This window comes from Mesocricetus auratus, unplaced genomic scaffold (genome assembly GCF_017639785.1).
Source record: "Mesocricetus auratus isolate SY011 unplaced genomic scaffold, BCM_Maur_2.0 Super-Scaffold_100010, whole genome shotgun sequence".
NCBI lineage: Eukaryota > Metazoa > Chordata > Mammalia > Rodentia > Cricetidae > Mesocricetus > Mesocricetus auratus.
Window position 1 is genome coordinate 70490126 of NW_024429194.1, and position 18584 is coordinate 70508709.

The window sequence follows — 18584 nt, forward strand, 5'->3', positions numbered from 1 at the left end:
TACATAAGTGTTTCTATTGTCATTGCTCTTTTTAATAAGTAATCCAATATGACAAGCACAAGTAGTACTGGCTAGATCATGATGTAATGACACAAAAAAAGGAAGCTGTACATTTATGACATATTTGATGTCCATTCATCTGACTTTGCTGGGCTTAAGGACACACACACACACACACACACACACACACACACATGTATATTTATTTCTGTGTTTCTTGGCTTAGTTTTTATGTTAACTTTAAACGTCTATGAATCAACTTATGAACTGAAATGATATGACTCTTGAGGGTTTAAAGTCAAATGCACACTGTAATGATGTAGTCAACTCTAGGTGATTGTTAGAATTGATACGATGTGGAAAGTTAGAGAAGCAGCACATTCATGTGTTAAGTATTATAATTAATTGTATATTTAAGCTGTTCCTCTGGCTGTGAAGATAATTGCTGAAGGATGTGTGAGGTCTATTACCAAATTTTATATATATATATATATATATACACACATATATACACATATGTGTGTGTGTGTGTGTGTGTGTGTGTGTGTGTGTGTGTGTGTGAAGCAAAATGCCTGGCTAGGTAGGGAAGGCTAGCTTGGGAAAAACTAGACTCAGGGATGAAAAAAAAACAGTGGCCTTGGATGATGATGGCTTTCAGACAGATAGAAAGAATTACCACTTTATATGAAGGAAACATAGTTAACTCTTGGACCTGTACAAGGGCACTGAAAAAGAAATTGCTTCTGGAGAGGTTTGGGAAAATTCTTACCTAAGAACATAGAAAGAGGTCTCTATTCACTGTCTTCAGAGTGCATCATATTTCCCTAAAATGAGTCTCTTTCTAGTTTCATCAGAGACACTATCCTCCTGAATGGGTCATTGCCTTGCCCCTCCCAGTGCTTTCCATCATCTAACTGACACAGGAGAACTCCTTGAGAAAATAATTCCTAGGCATTCATTTGCTAGAACCACACAATGATGGGAGTAAAACAATGGGCTTTTGCCCATTATTTTCCTTATCCTCACCATTGGGAAGCACCTGTGCCCCCACACCACCTGGGAAACTGAAACAGAACATAGAGCTACAGGGGCTTGTTTACTTCCACATTTTCATTTTTGCCGAAAGGGTTCCCGTGGGTATCATTGTGCCAACAGTGTGGATTGTCTCTTCACTGCTACATAAGCCTTCCTTCTGGCTTTCCCCCCAACCCCCTCCTAATTTACTCAGATGATGGCCACCAATGGGACACTTCTTTTGTGTGGCTGGATGACAGATGGTAGAGCTTCCGCTGAGACTGGCATTAATAGGACTCAGAGGAGACTGGAGGCTGAGTTGAGAGGCCATCCCTTCTTGCCTCCAGAGATGTGGGCCATCACATTTTTTAATCCGTCTATGCATATGTTAAAGGTAAAGGGAAACAATGAAGAAAATAGAACTGTATAATGCTTTTAGCTTTCTCTTTGAGAACAATGGACTGGGTTAAAATTAACCAGTGTGACTTAATCACTAACCATTGTCCTTTTTGTTGCTGACTTAAAATTTCAAGAAAAAGTATATTTTAACACATGCTTGGATAGAGATGATTATTTTTATAAGCAGTACCCCAGCTTATAAAATGAAAGCTCATACATACTGTACCAAACCATCTGTCAAGGGGGATCCAGATGAGCTAAACAGATGCAATAATTCAAGTTATTTTTGACGTGCATAAATAAAGCTAGCTTAAAATCAGCATTAAAAATTACTTCAATCCTAAGTGCTTTTAAAATGTCAATGGGAATTCATCAGTGTCAGAAAAAAACCTTTACATAAGAGTATTTCCTTAGGAGGCAGCATTTTTACATTCTTAGCATCCTTCTTCCTGGGAACTCAGGGATTAGAGGCAACAGCAGAAAACTTAGAGTAATGTAAATAAATGGCAACAAAACTCTCTTGGAAGTTGGAGCTGAGAGGCAACAGTAGAAAACTGAGAGTAATTGATAAATGGTGAGAAAACTCTCTGACACTGCCTGGTATTGGGATTAAATAGGAAACAAAAACTCTGGATGAATGAAAGGGCAAATGTCAAGTAGAGAACAGGAAAGGGTATGCTCTGTATAGCTTTTGGTAGACAGTGCCTCGGGTGCCTTGCACTTACTTATAGTTTGAGTCTTTTATAGCAAGGTACGCAATAGATTCCATTGCTATCCCCACTGAACAGAGAAAAAACCAGCAATGTAAAGGCTAAGGAACTAGGCAAGAGTCACATTCATGGACTTAGAGTCTATGCATCAAACCACTGGCCCTCCTTCCCCAATTGCTTTATGACACACTTAATATCTTAGCTAGTTCATAGGCATACAACAGCTTGGGCCCAAGATAGAGTCACTGGTCCTTTTGGAGACCCTTAACTAGCCTCACACAGGTTCTTCTAGTATACAATAAACACAGGCAAATGATACACAGGAATCTACTTCAAGACCTGCAGGGTCCCTTCCAGTCCCTGACTATAGATTTCTCTGTGGTCACCCAAAGAGGCAAGCATTGCTAGTCATATGCCACACTGAGTGGCTATATTTTGTAGCATTGAGTTCTTGGAGCAATCTACCATGTGCTTTTTTATTAGCTATCCATTTCTCTGAAATTTGCATTGTGCTCATCAGCTTTTGTTAACAGTTGTATAAATGTTCTAGTTTCATTTTTACCACTATAACAAAATAACCTGACAAAATGCAGCTTACATTCCAGGTTATAATCCATCTTTATAGGGAAATCACAGTGACAAGAGCAGAAGGCAGTCGGTCTATCACAGTCACGGTCAAGATGAGAGAGAAACAACATGCCCATGCTTCCTACTTGTTTATGCTATGTTCCTACTTTTTTTTTTTTTTTTTACTCTTTCTTTTATATTTCAGGCCTATGGAATGGTGCTGCCCACAGTGCGTTGGATCTTCCAATATCAACCAACAATCAAGAACATCCCCTATAGATATGCTTATGGGCCAACATGGTCTAAATAATTTTTCTTTAAGTCTCTCTTTCCAGGTGATATTCTAGGTTGTGTCAAGTTGACAGTCAAAGCTAACTATCAAACTGCATCCTCGATAACTTGAAATACAAACACGTCCCATTTAAAAGTATAATCTTCCACCCCTTCTCCTTAAGATCTCATGTTTATCTCATAATATAAAACATAGTCCATCTTAGTTACTTTTCTGCCACTGTGATAAAAACATGACCAAATGTGACTTAATGGAAGAAAGACTTTATTTTTGCTCGTGGTTTCAGAGGGGAGCATGGCAGCAGGCTCCAGGAATGGGAAGCTGAAAGGTCCCAACTTTAACAGCAAGCATGAAGTAAAGAGAGTGAACTCAAAGTAGGAAGAGGTTGTCTATGCTCAGAGCCCTCCCCGAGGTCTTACTTCTTAGGGCAAGGCCATCCTTCCTAAACTTTCCAAAGCAGCACCCATTGGGAACCAAGTGTTTAAATATTCAAACTTATGGGAGACAATTCTCATTCAAACCACTACATTCCAACCCCCAGCCTCCATAGTCTCAACACTGTATCACAGTCTCAACACTGTTTAAAAGTCAAAAGTCTAGCCTGGTGGTGGTGGCTCACACCTTTAATCCTAGCACTTGGGAGGCAGAGGCAGGTGGACTTAAATTTGTGAGTTCGAGGCCAGCCTGGTCTACAGAGCTAGGTCCAGGACAGCCTCCAAAGCCACAGAGAAACCCTGTCTTGAAACACCCCCCCCCAAAAAAATTCTATTGAGACTTAAGGTAATTTTGTAACTCTTTGGAAAATTAAAAAGTAAATTGCATACTTCCAATACATAATAGAACAGAATAGACAATACCATCCCAAAAGGGAATAATGGGGATAACATTGAGAAATACTGGATCAGAACAAGACCAAATCCCAGAAGGACAAACACCAAATCCCGTAGCCTCACATTTAGTACCAAAAGTTTCAATGGTTCTGCCCTGTGCCTCTCTTGCCCCTGGTCCACTTTCTTTATGCACCTCTCCTTGGCAGACCTCATGACCAGTGACCTTGGTAACATCTCAGGATCTCCACTGAAACCCGAGAGGCAATACTTTCATGGACTCATGTGATGAACTCTCAGGTCCTTCAGGCAGGAACTCCCCCAGCACAAGCTCCCTGGCCTCAGTGACTCTCTGAAACCACAGAAGAAGAATTCATGACCTCCATTTCTGTGTCCTTCATGCCTCTAAATCCAGTATGATGAGAATGATACCACTCAGTCTGGCTGTCAGTGTGGGACAGACCATGCCACCTTGAATCCCATCAGCAGCAGCTTGCATTTTCAGTTCCTTCTTATGAGTAGAAAACTCTTTAGACCTTTCACAGTCTGGAAGTTTTGCCGGGTAGGGTGCTACCCAAAAGGATGCCTCCTTTAGCTGTATTAATCTCCATAACAATTGCTATCTCTCTTCTAGAACGTTCCTTGGCTGCAACATTAAGTTTCCTAGTGCTTTTTTCTTCTCCAAATTTTGTTTTTTTTTAATTTCCTTCTACCCCATTTGCTCTTTCTCATTGCAGACTTGTAAAAACATTATCAGTAACAACCATGCAACAAACCCAACATTACATTGTTTTGAAATTTCCCCTGCCAGAGAACTCAGGCCATTACCTTTCAATGTAGCTTTAGGCAAGTCCTCAGGGCATGGGCAGAAAGCAGACAGATGCTTTATCAAAATACCACAGGAATGGCCTCTAGCCCAGGTACTAATATTGTTCCTCTCTGAAATATTTTAGCTTAGACTTCTACAGTCTGCATAGCTCTAGGAATTACTGTCTTCTAGGCTTCGACCAGGATGGATCATTGAGCCTGCTTATAGACTTCCAGAATTTAACTGCCATTCTGGCCTAAAGTCTTCCATATTGCTCAAAAACAACAACAACAAAGATGGACAGACTCTGCATAGCAACAGCCATTCTCCTTTCTCTGGCAGAAACTTCTGTATTAGTTACTATCTTAGTCAGATGAAACACAATGACAAAAGCAACTTGAAGAGAAAAGGACTTATTTTGCTTACTCTTCAATATCACAACTCATCATCAATGGTAGTCAAAGAAGGAACTCAAGGCAGGAATCTAGAGGCAGAAGCTGATGCAAGACTGTAAAACAGTGCTGCTTACTGGCTCTCCTAGCCTGGTGGGGAAATATGAGTGTAAGCAGCAGGCATGGCAACAAGAACAGAAAACTGAAAGATGACATCTTTAAGAGCAAGCATGAAGTAGAAATAGTGAATTGGAGTTACAGTGAAGTTATATACTCTTAAGCCCTCCCCCAGTGACATAATTTCTCCAGTATGGTCACATATCCTAAATCTTTCCAAAGAGTATTCCCCAACTGGGGGCCAAATATTCAAATATCTGTCTGTATGGGGTCATTTCTAATTCAAACCACCATAGTCCAACTTTATAAAACACCCAATATCTTTAAAAATTACTATTTTAAGTCCAGTACATTCTAATAAAATTAAAGCAAACTTTATTATTTCAGAAGGAAGAAACAGGGCATAAAAACAATCAAACCAAAGCAAACCCAAATTTAGACTTACCCATGTAAGTCTAAAGCCTGTAACTCAACATCTGAAACTGTCTCCTAATGGAATCCTCTGGGCTTCAATGGGCTCCAACCCTGCTATCAAAGTACACAGCTTCCTTCTTAGCTAAGACACAAGAAATTCTATCTACAAAAATATCATTCTTCAGCAGATACAATAAAAACTACTTCCCCAAGGACTAACCACTTCTCCATAGCAGCAAACTTTTCAGTCCATTACTGGGAAAAGAGGATGGTGGAGGCCACAAAATTGAAGACAGCAAGGTTTGGCTTTTCCCAAAGAATTCTAGTTACAGACATAGACACACACAAACAAATGGGAAATACCACAACTGTGCTAATGTTTACAGTGCAGCCTTTTGCCTCAAGGCCCTTGCTCTTTTAATTCAGCCACCAGAATCCTCAAAGGCTTTTCAATGGATACAGGCAGCCAATGTTTGCATGATCAGACCTTCTGACCTCAGCTATGACATTTCAGTAAGAATGGAACAGTACTCAGTTATTCACATTACCCAAAGAAGTCTTTCCTAAGTCTAATTCCCAGATCTTCTCCAGGCCTACTGTGCCAGAGTTGTTTAGAAACTGATGGGACTGGAACCCATCATCCATATATTTAGAGTCTTCCTAATAATTTTCCAATCAGCCAATGTGGAGTTAGGAGAAAGCCCTGAATGAAGTCCTGCATGAATGCATGATTTTGACCTGAGCATGGCCATGTTAAGGATCTCAATACCTTAGATGCATAGGGAAACAGAAAACCTTCCCTGGGAAATGGAAAGCTTTCCCTCCTGTTTGAATGCTGGTAGCATATGCAGAAAATGTCCTGCATAGCTTTCTCCTCCAGGATATTTAAGGCCTGAAGTCAACTCCCCAATAGAGACAGCTCCTACTGAGATTAGGCCATCTGGTCTCCTCGATGCAGCTGTATACCATACACCACACCTCCTTGATATAGCTGTGTATGGTAGCAACTTTGTCGCCCTGTTTAACTCTATATGATAAATATGCTGCTTCCAGGGCCCTGTAGCTTCCCCATCATAGAGTGCAGTCTACCTGTCCAAAAATTTTCTAATTGTCCTTATGTTTTGTTTTTCCTTCATTCCCTCACTACCTCAGCCATGTCTGTCCTACAGCCATATAACTCTTAGCAAAAGCTGCCAAAAGCCTTAGTCATATTATATCTCCCTTCCAGAAAACTTTATTAATGTGCCTTTACCTTTATTCTTTTTTTCAGTTTCCAGTTCATGACACCAGACTTGAGGCCCTGTATCTGTGTTTATCGGAATGCATAGAGTTTTTCTGGGTTATAGCTAATGACACCGCAGCTTCAGGGATCCTGCAAGCACATAGCCTTCCCAAGACACTGTGTATAATTTTTAAATGTGAATTTTTGTTCATCCTTCTAAATAAAACATCCCCAAATGACAAAAATATTAAATACTGCAAACCCTAGATGTGCCAGTTCTATAACTGACACTGTGTATAACAAAGCCATGTAAACAGCCCTGATTTGAGAACTTCTAACAATAAAATGTAAAAAAAACCCGATTTGTTCTCCAATTCTTTTCTATATTCATTTTTCACATAAGCTTGAGTAGTATACTTTTTAACAGGCATTTTGATAGCCAGGGACCATCTTTGTGTAAGGGTTGCCTGAGATAAGAGCTAATAGCAACAACAGATGGTCCAGGCAAAGCCACCCAGAGGGATATGGTGATGCCATGTGTGTGGTGGCTATTTTAGAAGTCCAAGAGGATAGCATGCTGCAGAGATTGAGAAGGGACTCTGAAACCACACTATGTGACCTGAACTCAAATGGATTGATTTACCCAGTGAATTTAATAGATGAGCCTCAGTCACTTTGAATATTAGAAGAAACATGATGCATCTTCCCTATGCATGAGCTCATTCTCAAACTCAGGAAGGTCATCTCGTGCTCATAGTGAAAGCACAGCTTCCCGCCTGGGAAGCAGAGTTTTTCAGTACTCAGATGTTAATGTTTTCTGTTCTTGGGCTATTTTTAATCCAGCAGCACAGACGGCAGTGTAAGCACAGATTTCTTCTGCAGTTTTTATTATAACAGGTGTGGGATCCAAGGCCATTGTCCTTAAAGCACACACATTTCATGCCCTGCATCTGAACAGCTTAGAACTGAATGCTACTCTTTATCCACGATCATTCAGCTGTCTACTTTCTGTTACTGTATCTCCAGGATATCTTTCCAGGGTGAGAATGACTGAAATGCAATTCATTTCACAAGCATGAAAAATCATAAAGTAAAATAGTCTGGAGAGTCACAAAAGAATCTCTTGAGACAAACTTGGGCTAGGGCACAGAAGTCGGTTCATGAAATCAAACAGTCCGTAGCCCAAATCTTTAAAGGCACATGGACTGATTGAAGATCCAAGACCCCATTGTCATCACCTTAGCAGTAGTGCAGAATCACAGAATGCATCGATGTTTAAAATATACACTGATAACTGTGAAAAAGAAGCCTAGTGTGTATAAGATCAACGTGGAATGGCCTAGGAAGAGTGGTGGGAATAACTCCCTGTCAAACAGTTTGTCCCCCACCCTTTGGTTACCACACATTGAGGTGGCTACCCAACTAGGAGCCACATTGCTCTGTGCGCCTTGACTCCAAGTACAGTCCTCTACTAGTGACAGCCACTGGGGTGTGACTGAGGTGAGCTGTTCAAAGCAGATAAGAAGTGGGTGAGTAGTTTTTTAAATCATTGTCCCCATTCTGCTTGTTCCTCTGTGCTTGTTGGATATTAACATACAACATACCTGTAACATGGGCACAGTACTCCTCCTTGAAAGTGTTCAAAGTCATACAGCATACCTGTCATATAGGCACAGTACGCCTCCTTGAAGGTAGGTGTTCAAAGTCATACAGCATACCTGTTATGTGGATGCGGTACTCCTCCTTGAAGATCTTCTGGAAGAAGGGAATCTTGAACTGCATGTGAGGAGTATGCAGCCCAGGAAGATTCACGTCCACATCTCCCATAAAGTGTGGGAATTCCCAGTCCTGTCAGAAAGTCAACAGGAAAGTGTATTTGTGATCTGTTTTGCCTCATTCTTTAGCAGCAAGACACCTCGAACTGACTTTCACTGAGCACTTGTTTTAAAATAATTTCACTTGAAAATTATCAGATTGTATATGTATTCAAAATAAAAATTAAGTCATTATTCCAATTCTCACTTTTTAAAATTGGGAATTAGATGCTAGTATGGAAATGACTTATGTCTTTGTCTCTACTGTTTGTCTTCAATGTACATGGATCTTTACATTTTTAGAACAAGGAAGTAATTGATCTGGGGTTAATAAATTTGTGATATTTTATCCTACTACTTTCAAAATTATGAGCCCTATAATGTTATGTCTTATAAAAGAAAACAAAGTAACCAAGCTTCGTTAAAGTATCTTACTAAGTTCTCTGGAAACTGAGCAGAATGTTCAAGTGCCAAAGAACTCTAGTCTGCTTGCTTGCTGCTCAGATGAATTTGAGCCAAAAGTTGGAGGACCCGATGTGCAAAAGCAGCAGTCAGAACTCTGAGACTGCCATTAGTCATTTCTGGTGGTGGCAAAGCTGCATGGGGTGCCCCTTCCTCGGAGGGAAGAGAAACTGATGCCATGAGGATTCTGTTGGGAGACACACCTGGTCTCAGACTTCTAGGCAACTAATTAAAAATCATAATTAGCCCATGACAGAAGCACATGATAAATATTAAAGAATATTTGAGATGGGTCCATAGACATTAAAAGACATACTTTCACTTTTGATAATTAGATGCTCAGTGAAGAAACAGAACTATGCTTAGTTAAAGTTTTTGACCAACTCGAATATGAAAACATGGACAAAATACTAATCTGAGATTTCAGTCCACTAAGTAAACATGAAACTTCCAAGTTCATGCTAAAGCATCGGATACAAGTATGCTATGAATGATTCCTAGTCCCTTAGGAGTTTCCATGCATGTCTCTTTTTCAGGGAAAGTGAGACATGAGGGAGCAGACACAGAAGAGTGGCAGTTTTTAGCATCTAGCAGGTGCTAGGTCAGTGGGCCACCTCAAAATGCCAATAGGAAACAAATACACAAAAGGAAAATTAAATGCTGCCTCACCATCTAGTCTGCTTGTGAGCAAATCTATCCGCCTTACCTCTCTATGTTTTTCAGTCAATATTAGCAAAAGACACATAATTGAGGGCATTCAAGAAATAAATAGATAAAGTTAAATATATTTATAACATATTGAATAAAATTATTAGTAGGAAATGGTTTGGAGAGTCTCTCTGTAAACTATTGCAGAAGTTGAATATGGCATTTGCTCCCCACATATAGCATCTTGGTTCTCTCCAGATTATATAAAAAACTACTACAAAGGAAACCAACCTTGAATGCTAAAATGCGACTGATAAAAGATATGACTCTGCGAATGACAATATCATTAAAGAAACTGTCTTTTTATTTCCTGGTTGCAGATAGAGATTATTCCTAGGTAGTAATTGGGCCACAGTATTTGAACCAGCTTCATAGTTAGAAGGCCTTTTCTGACATCTCCCATTTAGACTTCCTTACATAAAACTAAAGTTTTCTGCTGGTGTGAAATTGCTTTTAGTTTAAAAGCAATCTCTGGAGATTTCTTTTGGACTGTGGTCAAAACCTCATTCAGTAAAAAATCGTTTCTCAATTGTTTCCCAACTTGTCCCAGAGCCAGAAAGATGAGTTAAGGAAGTTGGGAGTGGGAGGAAGAATAAGAGGAGGGGGCATTGTGGTGTTTACCTCGAAGATGGCTTCACTTAAAGAAAAAGAAGATATCAAGGAGAGGGCTTGGTGGCATGTGTGAGGGCAGTGAGTGTAGAAAAGTACCAGGGAACTCCTACAGCTCATGAACACCTTCAGCAAAGTGGCAGGATACAAGATTAACTCAAAAATATCAGTAGTCCTATTATTTACAGATGATAAATGGTCTAAGAAATCAGAGAAACATCACCCTTTACAATAGCCACAAATGACATAAAATATCTTGGGGTAACACTAACCAAACAATTGAAAGACCTGTATAACAAGAACTTAAGTCTTTAAAGAAAGAAATTAAAGAAGATACCAGAAAATGGAAAGATCTTCCATGCTCTTGGATAGGTACGATCAACATAGTAAAAATGGCAATCTTGTCAAAAGCAATCTACATATTCAGTGCAACCACCATCAAAATACCAACACAATTCTTCACAGATCTTGAAAGAACAACACTTAACTGACATGTAGAAGATTGCAGATAGATTCATATCTATTTCCATGCAGAAAACTTAAGTCCAAATGGATCAAAGACATCAACATAAATCCAGCCACACTGAACCTCTTAGAAAAGGAAGTAGGAGGTACCCTTGAAAGAACTGGTACAGGAGGCTGCTTCCTGAACATAACACCAGTAGCACAGACACTGAGATTGACAATAAATGGGGCCTCCTGAAACTGCAAAGCTTTGCAAGGCAAAGGACACAGTCAACAAGACAAAACAGCAGCCCACAGAATGGGAAAAGATATTCACCAACCCCACATCTGACAGAGGGCTGATTTAAAAAATATACAAAAAAACTCAGGAAGCTAGTCACCAGAACACCAAATAATCCAATTAAAAAGTGGGGTACAGAACTAAATAGAGAATTCTCAATGGAGGAGTCTAAAATGGCTAAAAGACACCTAAGAAAGTGCTCAAGACTCTTAGCCATCTGGGAAATGCAAATCAAATAACTCTGAGATACCATCTTACTTCTGTCAGAATCTATAAATCATAAACACCAAGGACAGTTTATGCTGGAGAGAATGTGGTGAAAGGGGAACACTCCTTCACTGCTGGTGGGAGTGCAAACTTGAATGGCCACTTTGGAAATCAGTATGGCAGTTCCTCAGGAAAAAGGGAATCGGTTTACCACAAGATCCAACAATTCCACTCTTAAGCATATACCCAAAAGATGCACATTCATACAACAAGGACATCTGTTCAACTACTTTCATAGCAGCATTATTTGTAACAGCCAGAATCTCAAAGCAACCTAGATGCCCCTCAACTGAAGAATGGATAAAGAAAATGTGGTACATTTACACAATGGAGCACTACTCAATGGAAAAAAAGCAATGGAATCTTGAAATTTGCTGGCAAATGGATGGAACTAAAAGAAACCATCCCGAGCGAGGTAACCCAGTCACAAAAAGACAAGCATGGTATGTACGCACGCATATGGATTTTAGACATAGATCAAAGGATTATCAGCCTATAATCTGTACTGCCAGAGAATCTAGGAAACAAGGAGACATAGATGGTCCCCTGGAGAAGGGGAAAGGGACAAGATCTCCTGATTTAATTGGGAGCATGGGGGGGGTAGTTAGGAGAAAGAGAAGTGGAGAAGAGAAGGAGAGAGGGGCACATGAGGCAGCAAGAAGACTGAGTCAGGGGAAGAATAGAGGAGAGCAAGGTAAGAGATACCATAATAGAGAGCCATTATAGGTTTCAAGAGAAATCTGGCAGTAGGGAAATGTCCAGAGATCTGCAAGGATGACCCAAACTGACAATCTAAGCAAAAGTGGAGAGGCTACCTTAAATGCCTTTCTCTGATAATGAGATTGATGACTACCTTACATGCCATCCTAGAGTCTTCATCCAGTAGCTGATGTCAGAAGATGCAGACACCTACAGCTAAACCCTGAGCAGAACTCCTGGAATCCAGTTGCAGAGAGGGAGAAACCCACAGAAACAGTTGACTTGAACAAGGGAGAGCCCATAGTCCCTAGACTGATAGCTGGGAAACCTGCACAGGACCAATCCAGAACCACAGATCATGGGTGTCAGTTAGGAGGCTTGGGCAATCTATGGGGCCTCTGGTAGTGGATCAGTATTTATCCCTAGTTTATGAATGGATTTTGGGCACCCATTCCACATAGAGGGATAAATACTCTCTCAGCTTAGACACACGGGGAGGGCCTAGGCCCTGCTCCAAATGATACATCAGACTTTGAAATCCCCCATGGAAGGCCTCACCCTCCCTGGGGAGCAGAAAGGGGATGGGATAGGAAGTTGGTGGAGGGCAGGGGAGGAAGGGAGAGAGAGGGAACTGGAATTGACATGTAAAACAAGCTTGTTTCTAATTTAAATGAAAAAAGAAAAAAGAGTGAGCAGAGGGGATCACATCTCATCCATGCATCTCCCAGTTCACCCTTTCCCTTTCTTTGTGGTAAGAACCATGTTTTATTGTTTAAAAACTTTTACTTAATTGCATTTCCTGGGTCCATTTTCTGTCTACTCTATTAATTTTTGTTCTTCAATTCTTACTTCCATACCTCTTCAGAGTCATCATTTTGAGTCAGCATTCATCTGGTCTACTTTGGCTAACACTGGAATGGCAATGATAGTAACTGTATACTGTTTTGAGCTCATTTTAGTGGAAAATTGACATCTGAAGTTTGTGGAATCACGGGTATTTAAAACAGAGAGCAAAGGGGAGAGAGGGGGGTTCTTTTCAGTTCTGCAAGTTTCGGTCATTTCATCTACAAATTAGTGTTGAACTTGTCAATCTCACATCCTTCTTGGGAGCATGACATAATGCCTAGGCAGCAACCTACATTGTGACACAGGTACAGAGTATGAAATGTGGAAATGGTCAATAAGCAGGGTTAGTGTTCTCTCATAGTTCAGTCAGGTTTATCCTGAGAGACAAGCAGAAGCAACCCATAGTTCTGTTTCATGCCAGCCATGATAAAGTAAGGATGCCATCTTTTCCTATCTGTCCCCACCCACTGCATAGCACTAATTACCATGATGCCTTTGACTAGGGCTTAGTTCAGAGCAAAGGCTTAGGGGCCACTCAGAAAGGACACAGGGAGGGGCACCTCTCTCAGAAGCATGTTAACAGTGGATGATTGACAGCAAACACTGGGGCTGTATGTCATTGACACCATGAATGCAAAGTCATGTGTATATACACATAGTATAGAGGTGTTATGAGTCATAGTTTGTTCACTTTCTTTATGATTGTCAAGGACATATTTTGTCCTAAAGATATCAAGTATGAGGAGAATGACCAGGTACAAGGCGTTCATCTATCAAGTTCTGGATAGACAAGCTCATCCTCTCGGCATGGCATATTATGAAATGCTCATTTATTTTGTTCTTTGAGAATTGCTGTTGATATTTAGGAATTGGGGCCTTGGTATTGCTCTCTGCTACTAAAGAGAGCAACAGCTGCTCTATCAGTGATAAGACTGAGTTAGACACACAGTATCAAGCTGTTCCAGTTCTCAACAACTTGTGATATTGAACATAGCATGGACATGTCTCCGACTCCACATCTGTTTATTGATGAGGCATAGCTAATGTTCATTCAGATGAGCATATTTTCCACAAAAAATAAATAAGCAGTGCCTTCACATTTATCTACTTTTCTTACTTACTATTGTCTCCTTCTGTGGTAACGAAAATCAGTCCCTGACCCCTGGTATTTACACACTATATTTGCACAGGATTTCAGGACAGTATTATAAATGTAGACATATTGTCTGGGGGACATTGTGGAGTCATCATTTCTCAGAGCTTCCTTGTTTAGCCTTAGTGTCAAGGAAGAGATCTTGGGATCCTTAAGAGGAACTTAAGCTTGGTTTTGAGTACCCTGGTGGTAAAATGATGATATCTCATTTCTCTTTAGGCAAGAAACTGAGGCTAAAAGTCTAATAATAGTTATTACTTTACCCCAAGAAACCAAAGCCAGAGTAAAAGAAAAGTTCTTTTTTCTGGCTTAATAATTGATCAGTTGGTTTTTGAGGTAATTAAGGGAAAGAATAGATTTTACTGAAAAATTGATAACCTTTTAAATTAGAAACTACAAAAGTTTCTCCTTACTATTTGACAATTTTATCCATATATATATATACATATATATAATGACTTTTGATCATTATCCCCCTCACCCTCTCCTCCCAATGAAGCCCTTCTTTCCAATAAGTCCTCTTCCTACATCAATAGCTGTTTCTGTAACCTAGTATGTTTAATTATGGTTGCTTATGTAAACACAATGGGAAGGTATGCATCAGAGCATGGGTATCAGTGACTATATCACTAAGGAAAATGACACTCCCCAGAAACCATTACCTGTACTGAGAGCTTCAGGGAGGAATGAAGCTTCATATGTCCCTTGCCCATGTATGGCAGAATGTTGACAGTCCTAATCTTGTGTGGGTCATGGGCAGTAATTGGAATAGTGCAGTGAGTTCATGAGTGCAACAGACATGTCATGTTAGCATTGACAACAGACTCTAAAATGTTACTATGAAGTTCCTACACATTCTCCACTTAATAGCTTACTTATCTTCTTTTCATGGCATTAGGTTATCAAGCTTCAGATGATTTCAAAGTCAGCTTTACAGACACACTTCTCTTCTACTTTAATCTCTCTTCATGCATATTTCAGAACTGAATTCAAAATGTGACAATCAGAACATTACTTCCTCTCCCCCAAAAAAATTCCCAGCTTGCAAATTGTCCTTAGCTTTTCTCAGCTTACCAGTGTCCTAGCAACAGGACTGCAGATGACAGTGAACAAAGGTGGCCTGAAGAAGTGTTGTTATGCTTTGGGTGATAGTTCTGTTTCTTATTAAGAAACTAGAGAGCCTGGTTTTCCCCCAGCAATCCTTTGCTTCTGATTGGCAGAGTTGCCATAGCAGCGCTTGCCTGAATTAATTCTCGGAAGCCTTGTTATACAGCAGACCCTGCTTATTTACTTGCCATGCCTGTCGTCCCCACTGAAATGTAAGCTCCGGGGAGCTCGGATGACTTTTCCGTCTTGATAACTGCTGTGTCCTCAACACACGAACTCAGCTCAGCATACAGGAAGAACTCAAGTGTTTGTTAGAGGGATGAAGGATGCACTGTGAAAGCTAACAAAAATCCCTTTTGTGTTTCCCAGAAGAAGCACAGGATGGATTTGGGGAAAAGAAACAACACAGTGAACTTGACTCTTCACGCCAACATTCGTTACTGGGAAAAAATGGTTGTTATGTTTTGTCTTTATTATCCAGGTATAGAGAGACCATGGGAATATTAACACAAAGCCAAAGCTATTTGCAAAGGCCACAAAGAAGAGAAGAAAGTAGATAATTCAAGAGAGGGATGTGATGGCTTATCTTAGTTGTCAACTTCATCATCTAAAACTCAAGCAGCTGGGCACACCTGTGAGGGAGTTTTCCTGACTGAATATTTGAGGTGGGAAGACCCACCTTGAATCTGGGTCACACTGTCTGGTGGAAGCCCACATAAAGAGACTGTGAGAGAAGGAAGCTCTTGCTTCTTGCCTGCTTGTCCTCAGTCTGACCAGCAACTTCATCCATCCTTCTGCTAAGGCATTCCTTCACTGGTGTCATATCCTGCTTCTTCAGGGTTCCAATGTAGACTGAAGACCAGTTGAGACATCCAACTGATGGTGGTTTGAAAGAAAATGGCCCCAAGGAGAGTAGCACTATTAGGAGTGGCCTTGTTAGAGTAGGTATGGTCTTGTTGGAGGAAGTGTGTCATTGTGGGGGTGGGCTTTGAGGTCTCGTATATGCTCACGCCACACCCAGTGAGACAGTCTACATCCTGTTGCCTGTGAGTCAAGATGTAAGTACTTTCAGCTCCTTCCCTAGCACCACATTGCCTGAATGATACCATGCTTCCCACCCTGATTACAATGGACTGAACCTTTGAACTGTAAGCAAACCACCACAATTAAATGTTTTCCTTTATAAGAGTTGCCATGATGATGGTGTCTCTTCACAGCAACAGAAACCCCAACTAAGACACAATTTCATGGGCTGAACAACTATTGGATTCTTGGACTTTTGGTCAGAAGACAGCCATTGGTGGACTAGTCTGACCACAGCCTGTAAGCCACTCTTATAACTCCCCCCTTTAATATATATATATACACATTCATCCTATTGGTTCTTTCCTCTAGAGAAATCCAACTTCTATGGAAGAGGTCAAGTAAAAATGCTGAAGATGTTTGGAGAATTGATAATGCACAGGTTTGAGATAATCTGTTTTGTCACCCTGTAAAAGAAAGAAGCTATGTGATTTGTCAAACCAAATTAGAGGCTGAGAAACTGAAGCACGGTCAGCATGGGACTTAGAACCATGGGAGACTTATTTCCCACAGTGGGGGAACATGCAGGTGTGCTGAGGCAAGATAGAACATGAGAGGGATGCTCAGAACAGAGGTGGCTGGAGGCTGCCTCTCAGCTTTCCTCTGACACCCATGCTTTCCTCATGTCACATTTGCATCTTCTCTTCATAGTCACTGTGTTGTGTGATATTTTGATCAAATTTTGACAATAAAGTTTGCTTTGAATCAGAGGGTGGAGCTAGCTACTAACCTGACCAAAACTAACAGATAGTTGTGAGCTGCTATGTGGATCTTGGTCCTCTGCAAATGCAGACATAACTATTGACTGCTGAGCCACCTCTCGAGTCAGGAATGTGATGTTTTTATGTGTTCTATTTCTAAATATCCAAAAACTAGAAAATGGTTAATCATAAAGGTGTGTTTTTTAGTGTGTTTAGTTATTTTTCTTCCTTTTTTTTACTTACTCCTAGAAATCCACATTCCCCCAGCTAATTCAGAAGACAACATACATCAATGAGTTGCAAGTGTTAGTTTACTGCCTCTGAAGAAACAATCAGAGCCCAGAGCAGGTCTGAAAAGTTAACTACAGTCTATTACTTTTAAGAGAACTTGCCTCAAGGCCCTCTTGAGAGAGCAGTAGGTTTCTCCAAACAAGCTTCAGTACATCGAGACCCCAAAAGCATCATTCCTTTAAGCTCCAAAATGGAAACAAACAGATGCCTTGCCCTGGCAGACTGATGTAAGGAAGGACAAAATAAAAGCCAGTCTTAAAAGTGTTTACTCTAATGGAAATGCATCATGTGGCCTCTAGGAATAATGGGAAATCAATAACCCTGACTGGGGCAACACAGTTCACCAGCATGGAGAGAGTGCTTAACATCTTACAGACTCCTGGGAAAGAGGAGGGAGCACCAGGCTGGCTGTGAGGACGTTCTGGCAGTGAAAAGCAACGGAGACTCTAAAGAAACATAGCAATGGGTCATTTCAGCTTTAGCGTCTAGATCTGTCAATCGTGATCTACTCTGTACTTCTTTTTAAGATTTACTTATTTTTATTTTCTGTGTTACTGTTTGCCTCCATGTATGTCTGTGTATCATGTACATACTCAGTACCTAAGGAGGTCAGAAGAGGGCGTTGCAACCCCCTGCAAATCGAATTAATGATGGTTGTGAGCCATCCTGTGGGTGCTAGGAATTGAATCTGGGTCCTCTGGAAGAGCATCTAGCGCTCTTAACTGCTGAGTCATCTTCCAGCCCCTACTTAGCATGTCTTAAGAAGAATGAATGCTAACTATATGATATGTTTGCATGTAGTATACTCTAAGGAATTCCCCTTCCACAGAAAGAGGGAAATCTAGTGGAAGGAATTCATTAGAGCATCTGAATTGTTTCCCAGACACTGGCTGCAGTACACAGTACAACCCCCCGCTCATTCTATGCTTTATTGTATTCAGTACAAATGTCACTGCTGCAGTCTGGCTGGCTGTACACATGCTGCCAGCAGTGGTCACATTCAACTGTCAGAATGACTGATTTCTTCTGTGAGCTATATGGGAGAATTAATTGCTTACTGTCACAGAATAGATATTATTGTCCTTGGTAAATTTTAAATTTAATATTGTGGCCATTTTTTCTCCATGAAAAAAATACTGATAGTATAGACCAATTGGAAATAAGAATCAACATAAAACCATTCTCCTCTCAATGGAAAGAGTGTGAAACAGATACAAATATAAAAGAACCGCAACTACGAATGTAAGCAGTAGTGGAGAGGCTACTTTAAATGTCCTTCCCCTATAATGAAATTGATGACTACCTTAAATGCCATCCTAGCACCTTCATCCAGTAGC

At 40.5% G+C, this 18584-nt stretch overlaps 1 protein-coding gene across 3 annotated transcripts in view; it reads right to left on the minus strand.

Annotated features, from left to right (window-relative positions):
* The window catches only part of Tmem117 (transmembrane protein 117), a 469619-nt gene that overhangs the window by 6805 nt on the left and 444230 nt on the right, over positions 1-18584 (minus strand). For all 3 annotated transcript variants that reach the window (XM_040753917.1, XM_040753918.1, XM_040753919.1), the window contains one exon: positions 8481-8610. In XM_040753917.1, coding sequence (XP_040609851.1) covers positions 8481-8610 — 130 coding nt within the window. The remainder of the gene's footprint in view (positions 1-8480; positions 8611-18584) is intronic.